Source organism: Mesoplodon bidens (assembly GCF_964165515.1).
Source record: "Mesoplodon bidens genome assembly, chromosome: 18".
Taxonomy (NCBI): Eukaryota; Metazoa; Chordata; class Mammalia; order Artiodactyla; family Ziphiidae; genus Mesoplodon; species Mesoplodon bidens.
In genome coordinates this window covers 52,949,655-52,974,636 of record NC_138175.1, presented here as the reverse complement: position 1 = coordinate 52,974,636, position 24,982 = coordinate 52,949,655, and the positions used below count along the sequence as shown (strand labels likewise).

At 50.6% G+C, this 24,982-nt stretch overlaps 2 protein-coding genes across 4 annotated transcripts in view; both read left to right on the top strand.

Annotated features, from left to right (window-relative positions):
* LIG1 (DNA ligase 1) overlaps positions 1-10,746 on the top strand; it is a 41,583-nt gene extending 30,837 nt beyond the window's left edge. For both annotated transcript variants that reach the window (XM_081216212.1, XM_081216213.1), the window contains 14 exons: positions 186-277; positions 509-608; positions 1,627-1,712; positions 2,197-2,312; positions 3,321-3,416; positions 4,057-4,167; positions 4,709-4,780; positions 5,427-5,571; positions 5,726-5,808; positions 7,372-7,524; positions 7,634-7,687; positions 8,355-8,498; positions 10,257-10,349; positions 10,509-10,746. In XM_081216212.1, the coding sequence (XP_081072338.1) occupies positions 186-277; positions 509-608; positions 1,627-1,712; positions 2,197-2,312; positions 3,321-3,416; positions 4,057-4,167; positions 4,709-4,780; positions 5,427-5,571; positions 5,726-5,808; positions 7,372-7,524; positions 7,634-7,687; positions 8,355-8,498; positions 10,257-10,349; positions 10,509-10,592 (1,429 nt within the window). In that variant the 3' untranslated portion in view covers positions 10,593-10,746. The remainder of the gene's footprint in view (positions 1-185; positions 278-508; positions 609-1,626; positions 1,713-2,196; positions 2,313-3,320; positions 3,417-4,056; positions 4,168-4,708; positions 4,781-5,426; positions 5,572-5,725; positions 5,809-7,371; positions 7,525-7,633; positions 7,688-8,354; positions 8,499-10,256; positions 10,350-10,508) is intronic.
* Positions 10,747-14,278: 3,532 nt separating this feature from the next.
* Positions 14,279-23,703, top strand: CABP5 (calcium binding protein 5). 2 transcript variants are annotated; one of them, XM_081216215.1, is made up of 6 exons: positions 14,279-14,552; positions 16,112-16,142; positions 16,639-16,692; positions 17,731-17,840; positions 20,730-20,877; positions 23,114-23,703. In XM_081216215.1, exons 1-6 carry the CDS (start codon positions 14,490-14,492, stop codon positions 23,137-23,139), a joined length of 432 nt encoding a protein of 143 aa, XP_081072341.1. In that variant the 5' UTR covers positions 14,279-14,489; the 3' UTR covers positions 23,140-23,703. The 2 variants fall into 2 exon arrangements, with proteins under 2 accessions (XP_081072341.1, XP_081072340.1); XM_081216214.1 differs by having other exon boundaries at positions 16,639-16,782.
* The last annotated feature ends 1,279 nt before the right edge of the window (positions 23,704-24,982 follow it).

Sequence of the window (24,982 nt, the reverse complement as noted above, 5' to 3'; positions counted from 1 at the left end):
GGTTACTGGCCGGCCTCAGTTTCCTCCTCTGTTAAGTGGGGCTGTGCGATCTCAGGTCACTTCTGGCTCTGGTTTTGAGGAGAGGGTCGAGGTGGGGGAGACTGGAGGAGAGAGGAGCAAGGGGTAGAGGGCGGGGTCGGACAGATACGGACAAGCCCACTCCCCGTTACCTGCTGTCTCCCCAGAGCCCTGAGTGGACGGCTGCGCCTCGGGCTGGCAGAGCAGTCGGTGCTGGCGGCCCTCGCCCAGGCCGTGAGCCTCACCCCGCCAGGTCAAGGTGAGCCCCCGTGGCCGGCCCCGTGCCCAGCACTCGAGTTAACCTGGCTGCCCTTCTCCTTGTCAGAAGTCCACGCCCACGCCCACCCCTACACGTGGTTCCCACCTCCCACTGCCACTCCAGGCTTCTCTCCCCTGCGGACACTTCCTGGCACCACCACCCACTGTGGACTCGGGTGGCTGAGCGGGGTTGGGCCCATCCCAAAGCCTCTTCTGCTGGGGCTTGTCTTAGAATTCCCCCCAGCCGTGGTGGATGCTGGGAAGGGCAAGACAGCAGAGGCCAGAAAGACATGGCTGGAGGAGCAAGGCATGATCCTGAAGCAGACGTTCTGGTGAGTTCCAGGGGCCCTGGGCAGAGCGAGAGGGGTGGGGGGAGCCAGAGGGGGGCGGTGGGCAGGGCCCGAGGGGTCATGGGTGAGGTGGGAGGGGCCAGCAGCCAGCAAGCATCCGTGACCATCACAGGGCTAGTGACAGAGCACTGGGTGGCGATCCAGACGAGGCTGGTGCTGGGCACAGGGGTGATGACAGAGGTCGGGAAGAGGGCCAGCAGTGAAGGGTCAGTGACACAGGGGCAAGGAGAGATGCCGACACAGAGCAGAGGAGGAGGTATCAAGAGGTTTGCAAGTTCCAGACAGGACTGCGCATGTGGAGAGGCCACGAGAGCCCCAGATGGGGGCTGGTGACTGGCGCACAATGAGGGGTCGTGACAGTCACGGAGAGGACGTCTGTGGAGTGATGGTGAGGGCTCCAGAGAGAGCCGCGTGGAGGGACCTGGCTGGCTACCGACCCAGGGCTGGCCCCAGCGGGACAGTGACAGCCCAGAGGGAGTGTCAGCGGCAGGAGGGCAAATGAGCCATTCCACAAATGCCCACGGGGCACCTGCTCTGGGCCAGGCCCCTTGGGTGCTGGGTACACAAGGCAGACAAGCCCTGCAGAGCCTCTGGGGCCAGGGCGGCAGCCTTAACTCTGCCCCTGTGTGGGCACCTACAGACTGTCGCTCTCAGGCCTGCCCAGGCCAGTTAAATCAGAATCTCTGCAGGTGGAGGCTGGCCTTGAAGAAACACTTTTTTGAACACGTCCTTGAGTGGCTGTGACATGTAGCCCAGGTAGAGAATCGCTCGTCTCATGATGACAGACTGGGGAGCGATGGCGGGCCCGGCTCAAGGGAGCCAGAGTCAGAGTGATATATAGTGACGCTGAGGAGGACTACGACAGAGACGGGGCGACAAGGGGAGTCGGGGATAGGCTGGAGTAGACCTGGGGCCAGGTGGCCCGCAGAGGTGGATCTTGCAGCCCGAGAGCAGGGTTCTAGAAACACGTGCCCCACCTTGTTCTCGCCTCCCACCCCAGCGAGGTGCCCGACCTGGACCGGATCATCCCCGTGTTGCTGGAGCACAGTCTGGAGCGGCTCCCGGAGCACTGCAGGCTGAGCCCAGGTACCAGCCCCACGGGCCCCTCTGCAGTCGGTCTATAGCCTCACCCTGGGCCCCAGGCGCTGGGCTGGCCGCCTTCCGGCTCCGCTCCCTCCACCTGGCCTTGGCTTCTGCCCTCCAGGGCGGCCGTGGGAGGGCCCGCTGCCCAGAGAGCACCCGTCTCAGAAGCCCAGGACCCTCTCCTCTAAAGTCAGTCCTGTCCCCTGTGCCAAAAGCCGTTGCTTTTCTGCTCGGACTTCCCGCTTCTGATTTAGAGCTGCTACACCAGAGATACCCCAAAAGGCGAGGCAGGCAGACAGACAGACTCTCGTCTTCTTGTACATAAGAGTCCAGAGGGAGGCAGGAGGCCAGGGAGGGGCTGCACGGCACTCCAGGGCTCAGCCACCCAGGTTCCCTCTGTCTCGTCACTTCGTCATCCTGAGGTTGTCACCCTAATGTGCCCCCCCACCCCGTCTACCTGACCTCACTCTCATCGCAACCCCCCCAGGGGTCCCCCTGAAACCAATGTTGGCCCACCCAACCCGGGGCGTCAGCGAGGTCCTGAGGCGCTTTGAGGAGGCAGCTTTCACCTGCGAGTACAAATACGATGGGCAGAGGGCACAGGTAAGGGGGTGGACACATCCCTTCTGCAGAAAGGGGCACGCCGTCGAGCAGGGCCGTGGGGTCCCTCAGACCTGAGTTCCAGGCCGGCCGGCCTCTGCCACGACTACCCGTCCGGTCGTGCGCATCTCTCGGGGCTGTAGTTCCCACCTCCGGGCAATCCGCGATCATAGCCACCTGACTGGCTTCTCTGAGAATCAGTTTTGATAATATCGTCACAGTCCTGACCCTCGGCAGTGGGAGCTCAAGTAGCATCGGCTGCACTCGTGCCCTGCTGGTGGGTGTATTAATGTAACGGGTGCCTCCCAGGGCCGGAGATGGCCTTGGTCTGGGCTGTAAGGATGCTCCTTGCGGCTCTTCTGTCCTGGGGGGAGTTGGGGCTGGCTCCGCCCTGTTCCTCACCTGGGGATGGATAAGCGAGCTTGGTGGGCACCACCCTGTGGTGCCTTGAGGAGGCTACACACAGTGGGTTCAGTAGACGCTTAACAACACAGATGGATCTTTGAAATACAGTGCTGAGAAGATGAACAAAATGAGTTACCATAGTGGCAGTGATTTTTTAAAATACATATGTAAAGTCATATATTACGTCATACACACACACTACTATTTCTTGGGATAATATACGTGTTGGGTGGCACATATGTAGCACTACTCAAGGACTGGGGCCCAGACGTAGTAAAATGAATAAATTAAAATCATAAAAGCCAGAATGATGTTTACAGCCTAACAACATCCAGACAGATCATACATACGCGCAGAGCCAAGTACCTGTGCTTGCATGGGGAGGAGGGTAGGGATTGGAGATGAAGCGGAGGTGGTGGGGGCTTCCACACACACAGCTGGGAGGTGCTGTTTGAACCAAGGAGAGGATTCACTCAGATCTCCACCAGTACCTCCTCCAGAGCTTCTGGAACCGTCTGCCAATGAAAGTGGAGTCAAGAAGAGAAAGGAGGGGGCCCTGGGGGCGGACCTGGCCCTGAGTCCCTCTCCGCTCCCCCCCTGTGGCAGATCCATGTTCTGGAAGGCGGGGAGGTGAAGATCTTCAGCAGGAATCAGGAGGACAATACCGGAAGGTACCCTGATATCATCAGCCGCATCCACAAGGTGGGCACCTGCCGCTGCCTCTCACTCAGATGGGGGCCGGGGCTGCACTTACGGGTGCAGGGAACTGAGGCCCAGCCAGGCCAGCTCGGCACAGCAGGGGTTGATGGGAAGGAGATTGGAGTGCGTTGGGCTGCAAATAACGGAACAACTGCAGATGTTCTGTTCTTCTCAAATCTGAAGGCGGGTGGCCCTAGGCTAGCTCAGCTGAGCACCAGGGTCCCCCAAACCCAGCTTGGTCCTCTGCCCTCTACTGTCCTTGGCTGGTTCCATTTCATCCCAATGCCTGTCCCCTGTGGTCTCCAAGTAGCCACCACGCTTCCAGACAGACAGGAAAGGGGTTCCAGCTTCTATCCCTTCCCACAAAGAAAGTTAGTGCTTTTCTGGGTACCTCCTACCACCCCTGGCTGACTCCAGCATAGGGGACCAAATAGTAAGTCCTCAGAAAACATAGTTTTTTTCCCCTCTCGGTGGGGAACAAGAGAAGGGGTCTGTGTTCACATGTGTCTCTTTAAGGTTGACGTCAGTTTGTCAGTGGATCTTCAGAGCTGCAGAAGGAAAAAGATATTTGTTTCCCTGCGTCTGTCTTTTGGCCTCATCCGCCACCTCTCACCAGCCCTGGGTCCCCCTCTTCACCTTTCAGATTAAACTCCCGTCAGTCACATCCTTCATCCTGGACACGGAAGCCGTGGCTTGGGACCGGGAAAAGAAGCAGATCCAGCCATTCCAAGTGCTCACCACCCGCAAACGCAAGGTAGCCTCTGCGCCCTCTCCACCGCCTGCCCTCATCTTCCACCCAGTCCTGTGCAATCCCAGAGACAGAGCTATCAGTTGGGTTGTAGTTCTCGCAGCCTTTTGCAGTGTGGCTGCCACAGCTCCAGCCATCGCATTCTTATCCCAGCGTGCCAAGTTGGAAGGAGGGAAGGCCTCTTTTCCAACATCTGTTTTATTGTGAAAGATCTGTTCTAGGAGCTCCCACAACCTGCACCCCAGCAATCTTCTTTACTCTCATTGGCCAGAGTTGTGTCATGTCACCCCCATTAGCTGCGAGGGAGGCTGGGAGAGCAAATACCTAGCAGTGGTGAATGAGGTGGCTGGGATTAGCCAAGAGCCATCACAGTTCAGTGCGTGTGGCTGGCAGCACTGCTGCCCTCACAGGTGTGCGGCCTGTTGGCTGGGGAGAAGGGGGGCATGGCAGGTGACTGGGGTGTCTGCCTCAGGCATGATGGGAAGGGACCCCACTGGGCCCCATCTCACCTTCCCCCGCTCCTGGTCTCCATCCTGCCCTGACCCAGGAGGTGGACGCGGCAGAGATCCAGGTGCAGGTGTGTCTGTACGCCTTCGACCTCATCTACCTCAATGGAGAGGTGAGTTCTGGCATCGTGTCCGGGTCAGCTGGGGCATGACTTGAGGTGGTGGGGGGAGAGCTTGGTTTTTTTTTTTTTTGCGATACGCGGGCCTCTCTCTGTTGTGGCCTCTCCCGTTGCGGAGCACAGGCTCCGGACGCGCAGGCTCAGCGGCCATGGCTCACGGGCCCAGCCGCTCCGCAGCATGTGGGATCTTCCCGGACGGAGGCATGAACCCGTGTCCCCTGCATTGGCAGGCGGACTCTCAACCACTGCGCCACCAGGGAAGCCCGGGGGGAGAGCTTGGGAACCAGCGGTTAGAGTTTCATCACTGAGCCCGGAGGCCGCACTCGGGCAGTGGTTCTCAAAATGTGGACCGTGAGGCCCTCCCTTTCCCAACATCTGTGTGAGGGAGATTTCCTTCCTGTCCTGCAACCTGAACGACATTTTGTAGCCGTCCGAATGCAGAAGCAGATGTGAGAATCCAACCTCTGTTAAACCAGACATTAGAGAATTGGCAAAAATATAAAATAATGCCCCTCTTCACACTCATTTCCATAAGCCACATGATGACTTGTGACCCATCCGCTTCCTGCTTCTCCCGAGGTCGGGGTTTCTTCTCTTTATTTCCACGATGCTGTCCCACCTCTCTCATCCTGCCCCACAGTCCCTGGTACGTGAGCCCCTTTCCCGACGCCGGCAGCTGCTCCGGGAGAACTTCGTGGAGACAGAGGGCGAGTTTGTCTTTGCCACCTCTCTGGACACCAAGGACACGGACCAGATCGCCGAGTTCTTGGAGCAGTCGGTGAAAGGTGAGGGCATCCGCCAAGGTCTGTGCCCCCTCCGCCCACCCCTCAAGATCTGCACCCATCCCAGCCCCACCCTGGATGACTGGACCAGAACCCTGCCTGCGTCTGTTGTGAGGCTGTGAGCCGGGGCTTCACAGGGCTCTCATGTGTCCCCCAGACTCCTGCGAGGGGCTGATGGTGAAGACCCTGGATGTGGACGCCACCTACGAGATCGCCAAGAGGTCGCACAACTGGCTCAAGGTGCAGCCTGCCCCCGACCCCCTTTCTTGCTGAGCTGGGGACCAGAAGCCTGCCCCTGCTGGGTGGTCCATGCCCAGTCCCCACAGTCACCCCATTTGAGCCCCGCAGCCCTTTGCTCAGTCCCTCCCACCTCCCACTGCAGCCAGCCTTGGCTCTGTTCCCCAGTGAGTCGCCATGAGCAAATTTACCAAGGACTGGTGGAGAACCCCCCGGCTAGGCACCCCAGATGTGGGGGTGAGGGAACCCAAGGAGCTTTCTGTTCCCTCTGAGCTTGCCTTCCGCCAGGAAGTCAGCCCAGCATGCAAACGGGATAAAGTCGGGGAGTGATGAGTGCTGTGAAGAAAGCAAGTCCACTTGGGGCCAGGGAGGGTCTGCAGTACTTTGGGTGATTGGGAAAAGCCTTTCCAGAGGCAGTGTTTGGGTCAAGACATGGATGATAGGAAGTGGTCGGTCATGTGAAGATCAGGGGCGGAGCATGTAGGTGGGGGTTGGGGGTGGGCAGCAAGTGCAAAGGCCCTGGGGTAGGAACAAGCTCAGTGTGCGCAGGGGTCGAGGACCATCGAGGCGTGAGGTGAGGTCAGGGCAGAGAGTGGGTCCCAGATCACCCAGCAGTGGGTGGTAAAAGAAAACTGGGTTTTCCTCCAAGGGTTTCAGGAAGCCAGCGGAGATTTTAAGGGGGAAGTCACCTGGTCTGATTGTCATTTGGCACAAGTCCTCCGGCCACTCTCTGGGTGGTGGACGGGTGCGGGGGTGCTGGGCAAAAGTGGGAGCAGGCAGGCGAAGGCAGCTGTCCAGTAAGAGGTGATGGGAGCTTGAGCAGATAGGCAGCAGTGAGGAGGGGGCCGGGAGATCCAAGCGGGAGATAGCCGGGCGCTGAGCTGGCGGAGCCTGTGGACAGGGTTTCCCTATGTGTGTGTGTTTGTTTGTTTGTTTTTTTAAATATTTACTTATTTTGGCTGCTCGGGTCTTAGTTGCGGCACATGGTATCTTCGGTGCAGCCTGCCTGCGGGATCTAGTTCCCCGACCGGGGATTGAACCTGGGCCCCCTGCATTGGGAGTGTGGAGTCTTACCACTGGACCACCAGGGAAATCCCTCCCTGTGTGTTTTTTAGTCGTTTATGGTCCGTCCTGCCCCCACTAAGCTGTAAGCGGCTGTGCAGGTACAAACCTTGCCAGTCTCAAGAAATATTCGCTGTTGTATCCCCACGGCTGAGCTCCTGCCTGGCACACAGTTGGCACTTAATTAACGTTTTTGGAATGAATGGATAAATGTTCTCTGTATGAAGGAGTGGAATGTGCCTCCATATCGAACGGAGGGGGGTTCCGGGGTGACCCCCGAGGTCGCCCCGCCTGACCTGTCCCCTCGATCCCGCCTCCTCTTCGCATTTGCGTCCCCTCTGTCTCATCAACCCTTGCAGCCTAGAAACCTGTTCCACGTCCAGTCTCCACACGGTGACTGTCATGGGTCTTCTCACCCAGCCCCTCCTCGCAGGGTGCTTAAGCTCCAGCGGTGGAGCCACACCCGAGCGTCCCACCCTCATCCCCCACCTTCCCTCCTCCCAGCTGAAGAAGGACTACCTGGACGGCGTGGGCGACACCCTGGACCTCGTGGTGATCGGCGCCTACCTGGGCCGGGGAAAGCGGGCCGGCCGGTACGGGGGCTTCCTGCTGGCCGCCTACGACGAGGAGAGTGAGGAACTGCAGGCCATATGCAAGGTGCCGGGAGCTGGGGGGCCACAGAAGCGGGAAGGGAGTGGGTGTGGCTCAACCTCGGGGGCTGGGTGCTGGGAGGACGTGGAGCCTCTGACCTCCGTCCTCCTCGCAGCTCGGAACGGGCTTCAGCGACGAGGAGCTAGAGGAGCATCACCAGAGGCTCCAGGTGAGGCCCCACCCCCACAACCGACGTGTGCGCTTGGGGCTCTCGCTGGGAGGCTCGGGGCGCGGGCCCGGCGCTGCAGAGCTGGCTTCCGAGTGCAGCACGTCCAAGTTCCCATCCCAGCCCTGCCAGCTACCGGCCAGAGCCTCCGGTCAGGGAGCCTCATCTCCCCGGGCTCAGTGCCTCGGCCGCGCCCGAGACAGGCTCAGGGAGGGCGTGTTGCTCATTCCCTGAGTTCGCTCTTAGGATGCCAGTGGAGCCCCTAGTCGTCGCGGAGTTTGCTGTCCTGGTCCCAGGCATTTGGGGCGTGCTCTGGCTTTCCTGTGTGTTGGTGTCTCTGGCCCTGTCTGTCCCATTCTTGGTGTCCCCCCACCCAGGTCTCTGACTCCCCGTCTCTGGGTCTCGGTTCCTCTCTCTGACTCTCTCTGCCTTTAATTTCTTGTCTCAGCTCCCAGGGTCTCTGTCATTTCTTCCTTTCTCCCGTTTCCCCCATCACCCGCCGGCTCCACCTACCACCAGCTTTTTACTTGGAGGGGCATCTGTATCTATCCCCTTCCCCCGTCTTCCTCCCTCTTTCCTCACTCTCCAGTCCCGCCCCCCACAACCCTCCCCTCAGCCTTGACTTTGAGATCCAAGACCCTTTCTCCCTTATTCCCGACACTGGCTGCAGGCCCTGGTGCTGCCCGCCCCACGCTCCTATGTCCGGGCCGACGGCGCCGTGGCCCCCGACCACTGGCTGGACCCCAGCACCGTGTGGGAGGTGAAGTGTGCAGACCTCTCCCTCTCCCCCATCTATCCGGCTGCCCGGGGCCTGGTGAGTAACTGGGGGACCCTGGAATAGACCCTCCGAAGGAACCCCAGCTGGGAGGGTGGGGAAACGGGGGGAGGGGATCTTGGAGCCCATGTCTGAGCTTCCTGGGTGATGCTTAGGAAGACTGGAGCTTGCGTTTTATTTGGGTTTCAGATAATGAGGTCAAAGTCTCATTAAAAAAAAAAAAAAAAAAGAAATTCCCCAGGAGTAGAAAGAAAACCGTGAAATTGCTTTCTTTGATTTAAAAAAATTTTTTATTTTTATTTTTTAAATTTTATGTTCTTATTGGAGTATAGTTGATTTACCATGTTGTGTTAGTTTCAGGTGTACAGCAAAGTAATTCAGTTTTATATATATATACACACACATACATACATATATATATTCTTTTTCAGATTCTTTTCCCTTTGTTACTACAAAATATTGAGTAGTTCTCTGTGCTATATAGTACGTTCTTATTGTTTATCTACTTTATATATAGTAGTGTATATCTGTTAATCTCAAACTCCTAATTTATCCCTCACCACCCCTTCCCCCTTTGGTAAACCATAAGTTTGTTTTCTGTGTCTGTGGGTCTATTTCTGTTCTGTATATAAGTTCATTGGTATCACTTTTTTAAAATCTCTTTCTTAAATATCATAATCTCACATTCCGCTCTTAAGTAATTTTTGAAAACAGTTCTTTTCAGTAAAAATTTAGGATACCTCCTGCTGAGCATTTAGGTCCACTACTGTGTTTCTTTCTCAACTGTAGTTAATTTTCACGCTACCGAGTTTTAACATTCCTTGGCTAATTTCTCTCATAGTGGTTCTGTCCTCCACATCTGCTAGAGGATCAGTATCCCCAGGGAAACACTCCCCCACCGTCAAGTCACTAGGACAGCTCTTAGCATCCTCCTTCCGAAGATCAGGAAATTTTTTTTTTTTTTTTTTACTGTTACAGATATGTCTTTTATTAGCACAAAAATTCAGCTTATTGTCAACCAAAGTGTTCAACACTAAAATCCAGAGATCCCAAATCTTAATAACATTGTTAAAATGCAAATTATATTGTTTTCTCTTTATGGATTCTTAGAAACATCAATTTGGAGGTTTTTTGTTTTTTGTTTTAATTAAAGTATAGTTGACTGAGGAACAGGAAATCTTAAAGTGCATACTCCCTTTGGGATTTTTTCTGATCCTTCAAAAGCTAGCATGTGCTTTTCTGCTTAGCAGCTGACTTCCATGTAAAGGCAAAACTCATACTTTTTATCTAGTTTCCTTCTTGAAATTTCTCACTCTTGCACCGTCTCAGGAAGTCGGGGGCCCCTGGTAATAAAGAGATGGGAACAACATTTATCGAGCATTTAGGTGAAGCAGGCATGTCACTTGTTCACACTCATCTTCACCAAGACACTGACCATCCCATTTTACAGATGGGAAAATAGAGCCCCAGGGAGCGTAACTGGCCCAGGGTCACGAGGCTCTCGAGAGTGGGAGCTGGGATTTGAACCTCACAGTCTGGTTCTAGAATCCACCCCTTGGCCCTAATAATAATAACAGCATAAAGCACAGCTACTGCAGCCTCCTGCTCCGCGGAGCGGCCCCAAGCACTAAATGACCTTATTTAATTTTTACAATGATCCATCGCTTATGGATCAGGAAACAGGCCAGAGGCGTAGGGGTGGGGAGGAGACTTTGGATGGGGAATTGCTGCCAGGAGCAGGCTGGACTGCTGCTTGGTCCCCATCACCACTCCACCCACCACGCCTCGCCTCCGCAGGTGGATAGCGAGAAGGGAATCTCCCTCCGCTTCCCTCGGTTTATCTGCGTCCGTGAGGACAAGAGGCCAGAGGAGGCCACCACCAGTGCCCAGGTGAGGCCTGCGGTAGGGGGTGGGTGGTTGGCTCAGGGGTGGGCTTGCCTGGCCAGGCCTACTTTTTGGAGAAGGTGGGCTCTGGCCTGGCTTGGCATGGAAGGGGGTGGGGCAGCCCCAGGGCTTCTGACCCTCCCACCACCCACCCTCTCGCTTCAGGTGGCCTGTCTGTACCGGAAGCAAAGTCAGATTCAGAACCAGCAAGGCGCAGAGGCAGACTCCGACCTGGAAGATTTCTACTAGGCCCCCTGCTCTCCCCGGGGGCTGGGGGCGGAGGGGGCCCAGGGGTGTCGCCTCAGGTGCTCAGCAATCTGGTGTTGCCGGGTGCGGGTTTTGATAGTCAGGTGTGCGTGTGGGAGGGGATGGTTTCAGCCGGGGTCTGGGGTTCTATCATTCTTTTCAATAAATAATTGTTGAACACCTGCTCTGTGTCCGTGCTGGACTCTGGGGGTACAGCCATAACAGCTCACCCTTTGATAGCGTGTAACAGTGTGTCTCAACTGTCGAAACCAGGGCCTTGCAGTAGAACTCTCTGCAGTGATGGAAATGTGCCACGTCTGCGCTGGGCGGTGTGAGAGTCACCAGCCACATGTGGCTGGTGAGCACTTGAAATGGGGCCAGTATGACTGAGGACTCAATTTTTAATTTTCATTTAAATAGCCACATGTGCCGAATGGCTATTTTGTTGGACAGGGGCCATCCAAACTCTCTATATTAATTCCTTTAACCTCCCAGCAGTCCTACCAGGTAGGCACGTTGAGAGCCTGTTTCACAGATGAGGAAGCACAGAGAGGGGAAGTAGCTTCCCCAGGGCTGCTGCTGGGAGGACCACACCAGGCTTCTGACTCAGCAGTCTGGCTTCAGGCCCCACACCTTTCCAGGATGGTCCCCATCCTGTTGGGAGACTGTTAAGTGCGGTGACTTGTGTGTGAGACTCCCAGCTCTGCCACCCGCCATCTAGTGACCACGCCTGGCCTCTGAATCCTCAGCACAGTTTTCCAGACCCGACCTGTGAGGGCAGGCAGTGGACCTATCTGTTTTCCCCATCCTTACATCCCCCAGCCCATAGCACAGTGCCTGGAGTATAGTCAGTGCTACTTTTCCTGATCAGAAAGGAGACCTGGTTGTGGCAGCCCTTCCTTCCTGCCCTGACTGTGGATGTGATGGTTGGTGCTGGGGCTGCCACCTTGTGATCATGAGGAACGAACCAGGAGAGTCACAAGAGAAAGCCACCCTGACAACCCTTAACCAATGAACCAAGGGCAGCAGCTGCCTAACTGAGCTTCTTGTCCTGGGGGTGGGGTGGAGGTGGGAGAAAAAAATAACAAAATCCTGTTGTGATCACACCACTGTAAAAATGGGGTTTGTTTCTCATAGTTGAAAGATCTCTTCCTTAAAGGATTGGCAATTAATGTGCATCCGTATTTATCAAGTTCAAATAAAACATTTAAGGCAAAATGTTTGATTAGGTGTTAAGTACTGTATGTCTGGGGATTCCAGTGACAGTCCGGCTCTGCATGGATCCCCACGGCTCCCTTAGGCGTGGACCGGGGTCTTCCTGAGGAAAGAGGGGGCAGGGACATGCCCTTCCTCGCCATGCCCCTGCAGGGCCCCTGTGAACACACTCAACCAGCCAGGGCTGCCATGTCCCTCTGCCAGGGCTGGGCAGGGATGTCCTCACTCATCAGTGACCCTCATGACAACCCCGCTAGGTAGGTGCTTTTATTGTCCCCATTAAGCAGATGAGGACACAGGCACAGGGATGTAAGTTACTTTCCCCAGGTCTACCATCTAGGCAATGGAGGGCCAGGGTTTGGTCTGGGCAGTCTGCAAGAGACCCTGCACTCAGACCCCACCTAAATAAAGTGCCTCGTGGCAAGCCCGGCCTGTGTGCCCCTGGGAGGGTGTGACCTTATCCTGCAGTCAGAGAAGCGACACAGTACGGTCTAGGGGTGAAAAGATCATGCTGACGGCTGGATTTTGCAGACCCTGAAGAGATGAGCCTGGAGCTGAGGGGAGCAGCGGAGACCATGTTCCCCCTGGTGAAATCCTGTTCCTCCTTCTAAAAATTGTTGGAACCAATCAAGGGGAGATGATTCTTGGAGCTGGGCTCTGGGAAGAGTCTGCAGGAGGGGAGGCAGGGAGGTTTGCAGGAGCAAAAATTCATAATTGCATATGAATTGGAATGTGTCATCTTGGTTTGTTATGTTACTGATGATGTTCATTTTAATCATTTAAGAAACTGTCTGCCAGGGACTTCCCTGGTGGTCCAGTGGTTAAGACTCCACACTCCCAATGCAGGGGGCCCCGGTTCGATCCCTGGTCAGGGAACTGGATCCCGCACGCCCTCAACGAAGATCCTGCATGCGGCAGCGAGGATCCCGAGTGCCGCAACTGGGACCTGGCACAGCCAAATAAAGAAATATTTAAAAAAAGGAAAAAGTGTCTGCCAGGTTTCCCCACTATAAAGGGACTCTCCTTTGAGATTAGTATTTTGTGAGGAGGTACTTTGAGCTGTGTAAATATCAAACTTTCCCCTTATCTATATTTGTATGGACTCCTGGTTTCCTATTTATCCTATATAATTTGTTTTAATTTTCAAATGGCCAGTGGAGCTTCTTCAAGCTGACCTCTGTGTTCTTTTGACATGCCTCCATAACTCTGAGCACATTCTTGCTTTATGGCACAAGAAGATGTAAATTTCAGGCTCATCTTCTAATATTAACACTTGTCCTGCTCCAGACATGAAATCAGCCATTGCTTCTAGGAGACTTGGTTCCTATTTAGTGGAGAATGGTATTTAGAAGTCAGGATCTGGATGGTAGAGGTGTTCATTAATGCTGCGGTGTCACTGCTTCTGTATCCTCTTAGCTAGAGAATATATGTTCCCATGTCCCTACACACACAGTGACGTCTGTGTTTCTTTGTATATCCCTCTCTGTAAGTTGAAATCCATGAGTATATACCAATGCCTCCCGTTCCAGTCCAACACCACAGAGCTCATTCTACCTTTTCCCCTTTCTAGACTGCATTAGGAACTCCCTTTTCCAGCAGCGAGCAACCCGATTCCCATTAGCCTCCATACAATCCCACATGTAACCAACCTCCCTTCTCCCTTGCCATCCCACCCCTGTGGGGCTGCCTCTCGCCATGATCTGGCTTCAACACCCTACACAGCGCTGCCTTCACTCTGCTCATGGTGCAAACCCTTCCCCTACGTGATGTGAGACTTGCGTGTAGACATCCTCATCACCCAGCTCACGCTCCAGTATTCCACACCAGGCTGCTCTTCCATGGGTTCCTCCTCACCTTCCCAGGCCCTGACGCTCTGGGCGGGACTGCACGCCACCTCCACCCCCCACCCCCCTGCCTGAGGGGGGATAGTGGAAAGAATTGTGGCGACTACCCCTTGCTCCACTCTCCTATTTAAGGTCTTGTTCCCCACACCGATGGCCCCCAGTCCCCTCCCCATTCCGTGCAGGCACCCTCATGGCCTCCTTGGGCTCTGACCACCCCCACCAGCCTGGATGGCTACCTCGCCCCTCCCCCCTGAACTATTCAGGAAGAAAGGAAGGGACGAGAGGAGCAACAGGAAGGGCAAATATCCCCCTCTGAGCCACTGTGCATGTCTATTCCTGAAGTCAGGTTATCACGCAATTTTTGCATTCTGCTCATTTACACACATCCCTGAGTTACCCTAGAGCTCCTGGAGGCCAGATGTCCTCTCCATCTTCACACACACAAAGGCCAGCAGAGGCCAGGCTTAGACTGATCCCTCAACGTGCCTGTTGAAACATTGTGCGAATCGATGCCCTCTGCTCTAATCCTCATTTTCAAAACTATCCTTCCAATTCTATTCTGGGGATAAAAGGTCAGAGCCTGACACTGGCTCCGCCTCCATTCTCAAGCCAGATGGGGAGGCAGGAACAACTGTGATCCCTCCCCAACCCGAGTAGAGATTTCTGACCCAGCTGTCACAGCTCTAAGGGGGCCAAGGTGACCGAGGGAGAGGCCAAGAGAGGCAGGAAGAGTTGGCAAAGGAGTGGTAGAGAAGACAAGGAGTCAGAGCCACGACGGGGGACAGGAAGGGGGGGAGCCGTCTTGAGATTGGCGCCTGGCGAGCTCTGCCCTGCCCCCTCCATGCAGTTTCCCATGGGTCCCGCCTGCATCTTCCTAAGAAAAGGCATCGCTGAGAAACAGCGGGTGAGTCTGGGGACAATGAGGGAGGATGGTGGGCAGGGCAAAGGGAGCTGGGATGCGGGGAACAGAAGGGACGAGAGGGGAGCCGGTGGGGAGAGCATGAACTGAGAAGGCAGGAGAATTCCAGGGAGCATCGTGGGGACACGTGGGTCAGCAAGATGCGTGAAGGTGAAGTCAGAAGTCAGGACCAAAAGGTGGAAGATGAAGGAGAAGAAAAAGAAAACGGAAAGGGGAACTACGATGATGTCATTGTTGGTGATCATCCTCATTCTTTTCTTTGACACCCATAGTGATGACGGTGGTGATGATGACGGAGGTGGTGATAACAATAGATGCCACTCATTAAGTCATCGCTGTGTGCCCAGACTTGTGCAAAGGGCTTTGCATTCCTGATGTCATTTAATCCTCGGAATGACTCATGAGGTCCATAATACTTTCATTCCTATTTTACAGACGTGGATACTAAGGCTCTGAGTCATGAAGTCCCTTGCTTTAAGCTTATACAATTAGTAAATGGCAGAGTCAGGTCTGTTTGGTTCCAACGGTCATGATTTTAATTGTTAGTTTTTAAGATCATGAGAGAGAGAAAGATTGAGAGAGATTTGGGGAGAAGGGGATAGTAAGAAAGAGAAGCTGGGGGAAAATCTCCAAGGATAAAGGGAGAAAAGGGGGTGAAAGAGGCCAGGGGGTGATGGAATTTTCCAGGTGATGTGCCATGTACCCAAGCCTGACCCTTCAGTTATGTCCAGGAGTGGGCGGTGGCAACATGAAAGGTTTTAGCAATTGGTCATGCTGGCAATGATCATCCTGCCTGGGTGCCACTGAACACAGCTTCCACAGCCAGGGGATTCTAACCCTTGAGAGAAAGCATGGAGGCAGGTGGAAAAAACAGCCAGTGGGGTATAGTGGAAAGAATTCTGACCTGGCAGCCAGTAGACCTGCATTCAAATCCCAGCTCTCAATGCACCTGAATTTCTGCATGACCTCAAAGGAATGATTTAACGTCTCCCTGCTTTGGGAGGGGATCTGCCACTTACGTGCTGTGTGACCTCAGGCAGGTTCCTTAACCTCTCTGTCCCTCGACTTCCTCTTAAATAAGATGGGAGTGATATTTGGCTCTACCTCAGAGACGTTTAAATGAAATGATTGTGGAAGCCTGGCACAGTCAGCAAACTGAGTATGTGAGCTGTGATTCTAAGTCTGGCTTTCTTCATCTGGAGAAGAAGGGGATTGGATTCCATGGCCTCCAGGACACATTTCGGCACAACAGGATGGATGTCTATTTGGGAAAGGCAGGAGGAGAGAGACCAAGATTCAAGGATGGGAGAGAGGAAATGAGAAGGGGTGAGGAAGAACAGGAGGAACAAATAGCCATGGAATGGGAGTCAGCAGATGGGAGAAAGAAGGTGAGAGGGGGAGATGGGAGAAAGAAGGTGAGAGGGGGAGACGGGAGCAAGAAGGGAAGAGAAACAGGAAAGGATGAGGATGAGATGTGTTTCAAGAAGTGAATGTGGATCCCTGATCCTCTCTCCAAATCCCCTGCCCCCTGCATTCCTTTCTAGGAAAGACCACTGGGACCAGATGAGATTGAAGGTAAAGCTCTCTCCCCTAAATGCCCCCACTTTGCCATCCACCCACTTACCTGCTCTCTGTTCCCTTGTGCATTTCAATGTAAACCCCTTGACATGAAAATTTTACAACACCCTCTCTTCCCACTCAACTGTGATTTTGTGGCAGTTTAAGTACTTCCCCAAGTGTTTAGAAACCATCCCCATGCCCAAGCGTCTCAGAGACCCACAAATGATGCCTGAGTTTTAGGATGAGTCCAAACTTGTTTTTTTTCTCTTGGTAGTTTCGAAGTTTCCCATAACTTCACCCAAAAATGTGAAGGACTTCAATGCTATCATTTAGTGGTCTCAGGAACTAGTCTTTCTGCTAACACATTTCATACATCACTCCTTTAAAAAATTTTTATAATGTATTCTTTTTCGAGGAGTCTTTAGTCAGTACCTCATTGATAGTTTCAAGGCATGCTACTCTTCCCCAGTGACTGTTTCAACTTCCCCAAAGTTCTTCTCTCAACTTTCAGAGCTCCGGGAAGCATTTCTTGAGTTTGACAAGGACCGAGATGGGTTCATCTCTTGTAAGGATTTGGGGAATCTCATGAGGACAATGGGTTACATGCCCACGGAGATGGAACTGATTGAACTGGGCCAGCAAATCCGCATGAACTGTGAGGCCAGGGGGGTGGAAGGAATGACTGGGCTTAGGGGAGGGCTAAGGGTGGAACTAGGAAGGATATATGGAGGTTGAGAGTAGAGTTGGAGATAAGGAGGAGGGAAGAGGGGCTAGAAGTCTGGAAGGAAACAGTTCAGACTCTACTTAGGGAGGCAGCATTTGAAGTGGTTAAAAGCGTGACTTTTAGGGATAGATTTGGGTTCAAGTCCCAGTTCTGTTATTTACTAATTGTAGTCATATAAGAAGTGGAGTTGGCCCCCACTCTTGAGTCTCAGTTTCCCCATCCACCCAGTGAAGATGATATCACTTCTTACCTTGTGGGATTGTAGAAAGGAAGGGCTAAAGATGTTAATACAGGTAAAGGCTTAGCCTCTAGTAAATGCTTATTAAACATAAGTTATTACTATCTTTGTCAGTGGGGGGCAACATTGGAGCTGTATTTGATGCTGGAAACAAACTTGGAGTTGGAGCCTAATGTTGGTGAATAATGTTACAAGAAAGATGGGTTTTTAGATGGAGAAAAGCTGATTTTGTCATCGAAGCTGGGATAAAATTGCTACGGGGTTTGCTTCTGGGCATGTCACTGAGTAAACAATGCTGAATTCAAGGAGGTGGTAGTATTCATATCTGGAAGGGATTGAGTGCCCACTTAATTCATATTCTCCCTTCTCCAGATCTTCAGGTGAGGGAACCTAGATCTGAACCAATTAAGAGATTTTCTCAAGGTCACACCAACAGTTAGTTACTTCCACCATACGGCACCCCATCCACTCCTGTTCAGATGAGAGGGACAAGAGGGCATGAGCTGGCTAAGAAAGGAAGCTCTTAGAAGGCAGAGAGATTGGAGCAGATCTATTTCTTGAACAGAGTTGAAGGGCAAAGTGAGGTAATGGAGGGTTGGGGGCATATGGAATCTCACTAGACCTGCCTCTTCTGTCCTCAGTGGGTGGCCGTGTAGATTTTGACGATTTTGTGGAGCTGATGGCCCCCAAATTGCTTGCAGAAACAGCTGGGATGATTGGTGTCCAGGAGATGCGAGATGCTTTCAAGGAAGTAAGTTTCATAATGTTGGAGGTGGTTGAGGGAGACCCAAGAGGTCTAATGATTAGCCATTAACCATGGACAGAACCCACCAAAACCAGTTATTTTTCTAACTATGGTGGGATTTATAGGGAAGGAAAATAACATATTTCAAGCACTTGCAATACACAAGGTCCTCTACCTATTTCATCTAATTTTGTCCTCACAAATAACATTAGGGGTAAGTAGTCATGTATCCCAATACTACATATGAGGAAACTGAGGCTCATAGACATTGCATACTTTATCCAAGATCCTGCAATCTACAAAACACATGCTAGAACCTCTAATCCTCATGCCTGTAATGGGAAGAGGGAATCCAAGAATTTGAGATCCCAGAAAGAAGCTGCAAGACATCATCTGGTTGAAACTACTTGTTGTAGGGATGCTTTAAAAAGATGAGATCCAGGGAGGGTAAGGGGCTTGCTGAAATTCACTTAGATTCCTAGATAAAATGCTCTTCTCTCTCAGAGAGCTTTCAACTATGTGAGGCAGAAATAAAGAAGTGTATAGTGTTCGGAAGGGGACACCCTGGAGTCAGGCAAACGTGGGTCCAAATCCCAGGAAGATCTCTACCTACTAGCTGTGTGGTTTTCTGTCTCAGTTTCATGTAAAGATCTAGAGCTGCATCGTCCAATAGAACTTCCTGTGATCATGAAAATGCTCTGTCCACAGTGGTAGCCACTGGCCTGAAATGTGTCTTGTGTGGCTGAGGAACTGAATTTTTAATTGTATTTAATTTTTAAAAATTTTATTGAAGTATAGTTGATTTACAATGTTGTGTTAATTTCTGCTGTACAGCACAACGATTCAGTTGTACATATATAGACATTCCTTTTCCTATTCTTTTCCATTATGGTTTATCACAGAATATTGAATATTGTTCCCCATGCTATACAGTAGGACCTTGTTTATCCATCCTTTATATAACAGTTTGCATCTGCTAATCCCAAACTCCCAATCCTTAGTTAGTGTCATATTTTAGATTCCACATATAAGTGATATCATATGATATTTGTCTTTCTCTTTCTGACTTACTTCACTTAGTATGATAATCTCTAGGTCCATCCATGTTGCTGCAAATGGCATTATTTCATTCGTTTTTATGGCTGAGTAATATTCCATTGCATACACATAATTGTATTTAATTTTGATTAGTTCCAATTAAATTTCCATTTGTATTCAATTGAATATAATTTCAATTCATTTGAATCTAAAAAGGAATACTCAATGCAATTATTGGAAAACTTTCATTTGGAACAACTTGGGTATGCAAATCCACCTTTTCAACTATATACTTCATGAAACCTACATGCAGATCAAGTATTTCTGATAACATTTAGTGTCTGAATTGAGACGTGCTGTGAGTATAAAATACACGCTGGATTAAGATTTAGTAGCTTAGTTTAAGTATCTTTGGAGGGTAGGTGTGTTAACTAACCATGCTAAGGACATACTAAGTAAGTCCTTAGCATGGTATTATACTAAGTCTTATGAAATCCAGTATGCATAAAAAGAATATAACAGCTTTTCAGTGACTGTGAAGCTGGAGAGATCCCGGCCAGGAGAAGGACGTTGGGTAAATAAAATGGTTTGATGCCAGAAAGAAAAAGAGAATGTAGCATAGTTCATTAATAATTTTTAAATTGATTACATGGTTAAATCAATTTTTAAATTGCTTACATTTTAAATTGTTTAAATGATATATTAGATAGATTAAGTAAAATCAATTATAAAAAATTAATTTCACTTGTTCCCTTAAAATTTGTGTATGTGCGGTAGGAGGCTGTTAGAAAAATTTAAATTACCCATGAGGTTCACACTGTATTTCCTTTGGGCAGTGCACTGCTCTAGGGGAAATCACATCCCAGGATTAGAAAGCAGCAGGTACAAACACTGAAAGGCAGGAAGGCATGTCTGAGGAAGAGCAAGCCTGGAGTACTTGGAGAGGCATGAGCCACAGAGAGTAGCATGAAATAAACAAGAGTTGCTGAAGGCAGGACCCCATCCCATAGGAGTTTGCGTGTCACGGAGCGGTGTCAGGATTTTCTTCTGAGTGGGATAGGAAGCCATCGGAGGACTTTAAGCCAGGGAGGGACAAGATCTGATTGGTGTTTTAAATGAACACGAATGTCAAGTCCCAACGTGTGGAGGACAGATTAGGTAGGACCACAGTGGGAGCTGGAAGACCAATTAGGAGGCTGTCGCCATAATCAGGCACAAGATGATTGTGGTTTGAACCAGGTTAGTTAGCATCAATGTAGCTGTAGAAGGGCAGTTGGCTCCCAGATGTGTTTGGACATAGAACTTATGTTCTAAGACTTTCTAGTGGATTAGTTAAAGGTGTGCAGCATAGGGAGGGCTAAGCATGGAACAAGGAACAAGACTCCTTGAACCTGCCTTCAAGGAGCTGACTTTTAGAGGATAATGTGCAAAAGCTCTCAGCTGAGTTTTGTTTGTTTGTTTGTTTGTTTGGGCCACACCACGTGGCTTGTGGGATTGTAGTTCCCCAACCGGGATTGGACCCAGGGCCACAGTGGTGAAATTTACGATGATTTACAATGTCATGTTAGTTTCAGGTATACAGTAAAGTGATTCAGTTATACATATATATATATAACTGTATGTATTCCATTTTATATATATATATATATAAATGTATATATTCTTTTTTTTTGCATCCCTTCCATTATAGTTCATTACAAGATACTGAGCATAGTTCCCTGTGCTGTACAGTAGGTCCTTGTTGGTTATCTTTAGCTGAGTTCTTGACTCACAGTAAGTGATCAGTAAACAGTGCTATTATTAATTATTATTATTGTGGTCATTGTTGCTAATATCATCCCCTGTGCTCCAATTCAGTTTGATGCCAACGGAGATGGGGAGATCACCCTGGGGGAGCTGCAGCAGGCCATGCAGAGGCTCCTGGGAGACAAGCTCACTCCCCAGGAGATCTCTGAGGTTGTCCAGGAAGCCGACATTAACGGAGATGGCACCGTCGACTTTGAAGGTGATGTTGTGTGGGGCAGCCACCTCCATCTCCCCAGTGTGATCTTTTCGCAAGTCGGCCATTCCTTCTCACCCTTCACCCAGTTTGAGGTTGGAGGAGGGGAGTTAGATTTTGGAGGTGTTTGTTTCATCCCTTTCTGCCCATGTCATTTCCAAGAGCTCAGTGCCTCTCACCTCTCCTTGTTTCTGTCTTGGCCACTCCTTGGAACACCCTGTCCAGAAGCCCATTCCTACTCCACCTCTCCCATCCCTTCTTTGTTCCCTGGATGCCTTTGTCATAGGAAAAAAATGTCCCATCAGAAGGAGAGTGGATTAGTTAGCCGCTGGGATGCTGGGGTCAGATTCATGGGTTTCAAATTCAGGATCACCTCTTAGTAACTATGTGGCCTTATCCTAGTCACTTCCTCTCTTTTAGTGTCAGTTTTCACACCTGCAAAATGGGAGTAAAGATGATACCTTTCTCCCCAATTTCAGAGAAAAACTAAAAGAAATCATGCACTAAGGACCCCTTGCTGTCATTGCTCATGTCCTGTCCATAAAACCCTTTCCTCTCTCCTCTGGCTAAGTCTTAGTTATGCCCCTGGCTGGGGCCCCATCTTTCTTACCAGGCTCGGCATCCCTCGGTGCTCCCGTAACACCCATGCATGCCTCTGCAGTGATACTGGCACATGACATCACAGTAGCTTCCAATCGTTGATTGCCTGTTTCCTTCTGAGGCCACAGACTAAATCTTTTATCATTATACCCCAATTCCTAGCAGAGAGCTCAGCACATGTGTCTTGAGTGATTGGATAAATGAGAAATAGCGGATGGGAGGGGGGATCATTTCTGTGGGAGACATCAGTAGGGCACGTCAAGTTCGCGTCGTGACATTCTCTGGTTCAAACTCTTAGTCTGATATTCAAGTGCATCCATGTTGCTGCCCCAGTGACCCACCCACCCAGCCTCTATCTTCTACAACCACTCTGACTTTTTATGCTCTGGTGCACACTTGGTGCTGCTCTGTGTTCTCCAACTTCTGTTCCTTTCTCCCTGATGTTCCTTCCACTTACCACACCTTTCCCGTGTTATCAATGCATTTTCAAATCCTATGCATCTCTCAGGAGTTCATGCCAGTGCAACCTCTGCTAAGAAGCTTCCCTTCATCCTTACCTGGTGTAGTAGACCCAGCTGTAAAGACATACAAGGATATTTCTCTTCCTCTCCAAAGGAAGTTATGACTGCAGACCTTGAGTTACATTTGCCTCCTGGGTTGTAAATTCCTGTGGGGCAGAGGGAGCTTCTCTAACCCATCTCTGCTGTGCAATTCCCAGCACAGAAACTTAGTAGATGTTTGTTGCATGGCTGTGACATAGCAAATGTTTGCTGGATGCCTGCTGGATCTAGCCAGGCTCAGGTGCAGAGTAGGTATCAATGAATATCTGGGAGAGGTACAATGGTTTGAGGAAATAGTTCCTCAGGCCAATCACAGGCCAGGGAAGGACAGAGGGGCCTCGAGACCTCGGTGGGACCAATAAGTCCACCTGACATTGAGTCCCAGCAAAGTCAAGTACCGCCTGGGTTCATTCCAGGGTTCTCCATTCACCATTCACGTGATCTCAGCCATGTTGGTCAACCTGACCAGCCTCAGTTTGCTTACCTGTAAAACGGTACTTACCCCTCCAAGATCGGTTGAAAAGTTGAAATCAGAGACTCATAATGATTATTTATTGAACACCGACTGTGTCTTTTAAGCATTATATTGTTTAACCATCTTAAAAATCATAGAAGGTAAATAGCAATCCTATGATTCTCATTTTGTAGATGAAGAAATCAAGGCATAGAGGGGTCAAGTTATTAATTTCCCAAAGATCACCAGTGGTTCCTGACACATAGTAAAGGCTGGAAAAAATAATGGCAGCTACTCTTACAGATAGGTACCTCACTGAGGGGGGAGGGATAAATTAGGAGCTTGGGATTAACATATACACACACTACTATATATAAAAGAGATAAACAACAAGGACCTACTGCATAGCACAGGGAACTCTACTCAATATTCTGCAATAATCTAAAGGGAAAAGAATCTGAAAAAGAATGAATATATCTGTATGTATAACTGAATCACTTTGCTGTACACCTGAAACTAACACAACACTGTAAATCAACTATACTCCAATTAAAAAATTATTTTAAAAATCAAATAAAGAAAAAAAAACCAGCAAAGAGGTGCCTCACCAGAAATTTTGTTTTTGCAGAGTTTGTGAAGATGATGTCTCGTTGAGGAGGTTCTGGAATCCCCCGTCACTCTCCACCTGGTCAACATGAATCAAGCCCTAGTGGAGGACCACATCCCCATGGGCCCTCAAAGGAGGGAGGGTGGGAGACTGGCATTGCAGTGCTATGGATTGAGGTTAGACTAGAAACGATAGCTTTGGCTATCATAGGGGTTAGATGGGGTAGGGGTTACATCTCTGGAACTAGTTTAAGAAGGAAGAGTCTGCGTGTGGAAATGTGAACAGAACAGTCTAGTTGCCGCTCCGCAAATTCCAAAGACTAATGACATCTTTTGACTTCACGTAATCCTAAATCCCTATGACCTGCCAGAGTCTCTTCCCGCAGTTCCTCTGGGTTAAAGTAGTCTTTTCCCCTGTTAGACTCAAAGAGTTCAGCACAGAGTCTACCCTTCCCCCTTCTTGCTTCAACTGCTTCAAATCTCCTCAGTTTCTTTCTCTCAGTACTAGGAGGCATGTCAATCATGAGGGTAGAAACAGCGTTCTTGATAAGACTGGGCATGGAACTGGTTAATTAAAGAGGCATCCAAGTGAGATGACCCCCCCCCACCCCTCCTTGATTTCTTGGAAGCACAGTCTGTTTTTATCTCTCTAGCCTCCTACTTCCTTCTCCTTGTGTCAGATACTCAGACCACTGAATTAAATCACAAATCTGGATTATCAAGGTCTAGAGCAAGCTGATCCCCCAGGGAATTGATCCCCCAGGGAATTAATCCCCCTTGAAATGACATCATGCAAAGAGAGTGAGGGTGGGTTCTTCCAAATCCTCGGCTCAGCCGGTCGCCGCAAAGCCATTCCTGGAAGCCCCCTGCCTCCGCGTGCCTCTGCCCTGGGCTGCTCAGGGAGGTTCCCTCTGTTAGATTCCATCCCTCACCTCCTGACCCTGATCTGTGCTGGGAAACTGGAAAGATATATTCCTCCTTACCTCTGCCTGCTAGCAGGACACTTCAGTAACTCAAAGGTCCTCCAAATAAAGAGTTCATTTGACACCTTCCTCCGAGTTTTTCTCACTTTTGAAGTCGATTAAGTAGACGTAGAGAATGGGTCACCTGGTTCAATAGCCTCCTTTTCTAAAATTTTAATTTAAATTTAAACAAGTGGAACCAGGGCTTCCTTGGTGGCACAGTGGTTAAGAAGCCGCCTGCCAACGCAGGGGACATGGGTTCGAGCCCTGGTCCGCGAAGATCCCACATGCCGCGCAGCAACTAAGCCCTTGTGCCACAACTACTGAGCCTGCTCTCTAGAGCCCGCGAGCCACAACTACCGAGCCCATGTACCACAACTACTGAAGCCCGTGCACCTAGAGCCCATGCTCCGCAACAAGAGAAGCCACCGCAATGAGAAGCCCACGCACTGCAACGAAGACCCAACGCAGCCAAAAATAAATAAATAAATTTATTTTTAAAAAAAGCAGGGGTTGCATTCTTTACTTTGTTCAAAACAGTGATATGGAATTAAATATCTCTTGGCCCTGATTGTGTCTGTATATGTACTTTTGGCAGAATTTTGCCTCCATTTATATGTCTTAAGCATGTTTGGGGACATTTTTTTTTTAATTCTTTTTTTTTTTTTGGCCGCACCAGGCAGATTGTGGGATCTTACTTCCCCGACCAGGGATTGAACCCATGTCCCCTGCAGTGGAAACGCAGAGTCCTAGCCACTGGACTGCCAAGGAATTCCCTGGGGACCTCTTTTCCAGCATTTAAAAAAAATGTCTATTTTTAATTTTCTAATTCAATTTCAACCAGTTGATCCTGATTTGTCTGAACCGGGGTGGAAGTTTTCAACAGAGGCGGTACAGGCTTACGTTGTTTTATTGCACTTTGCTTTACT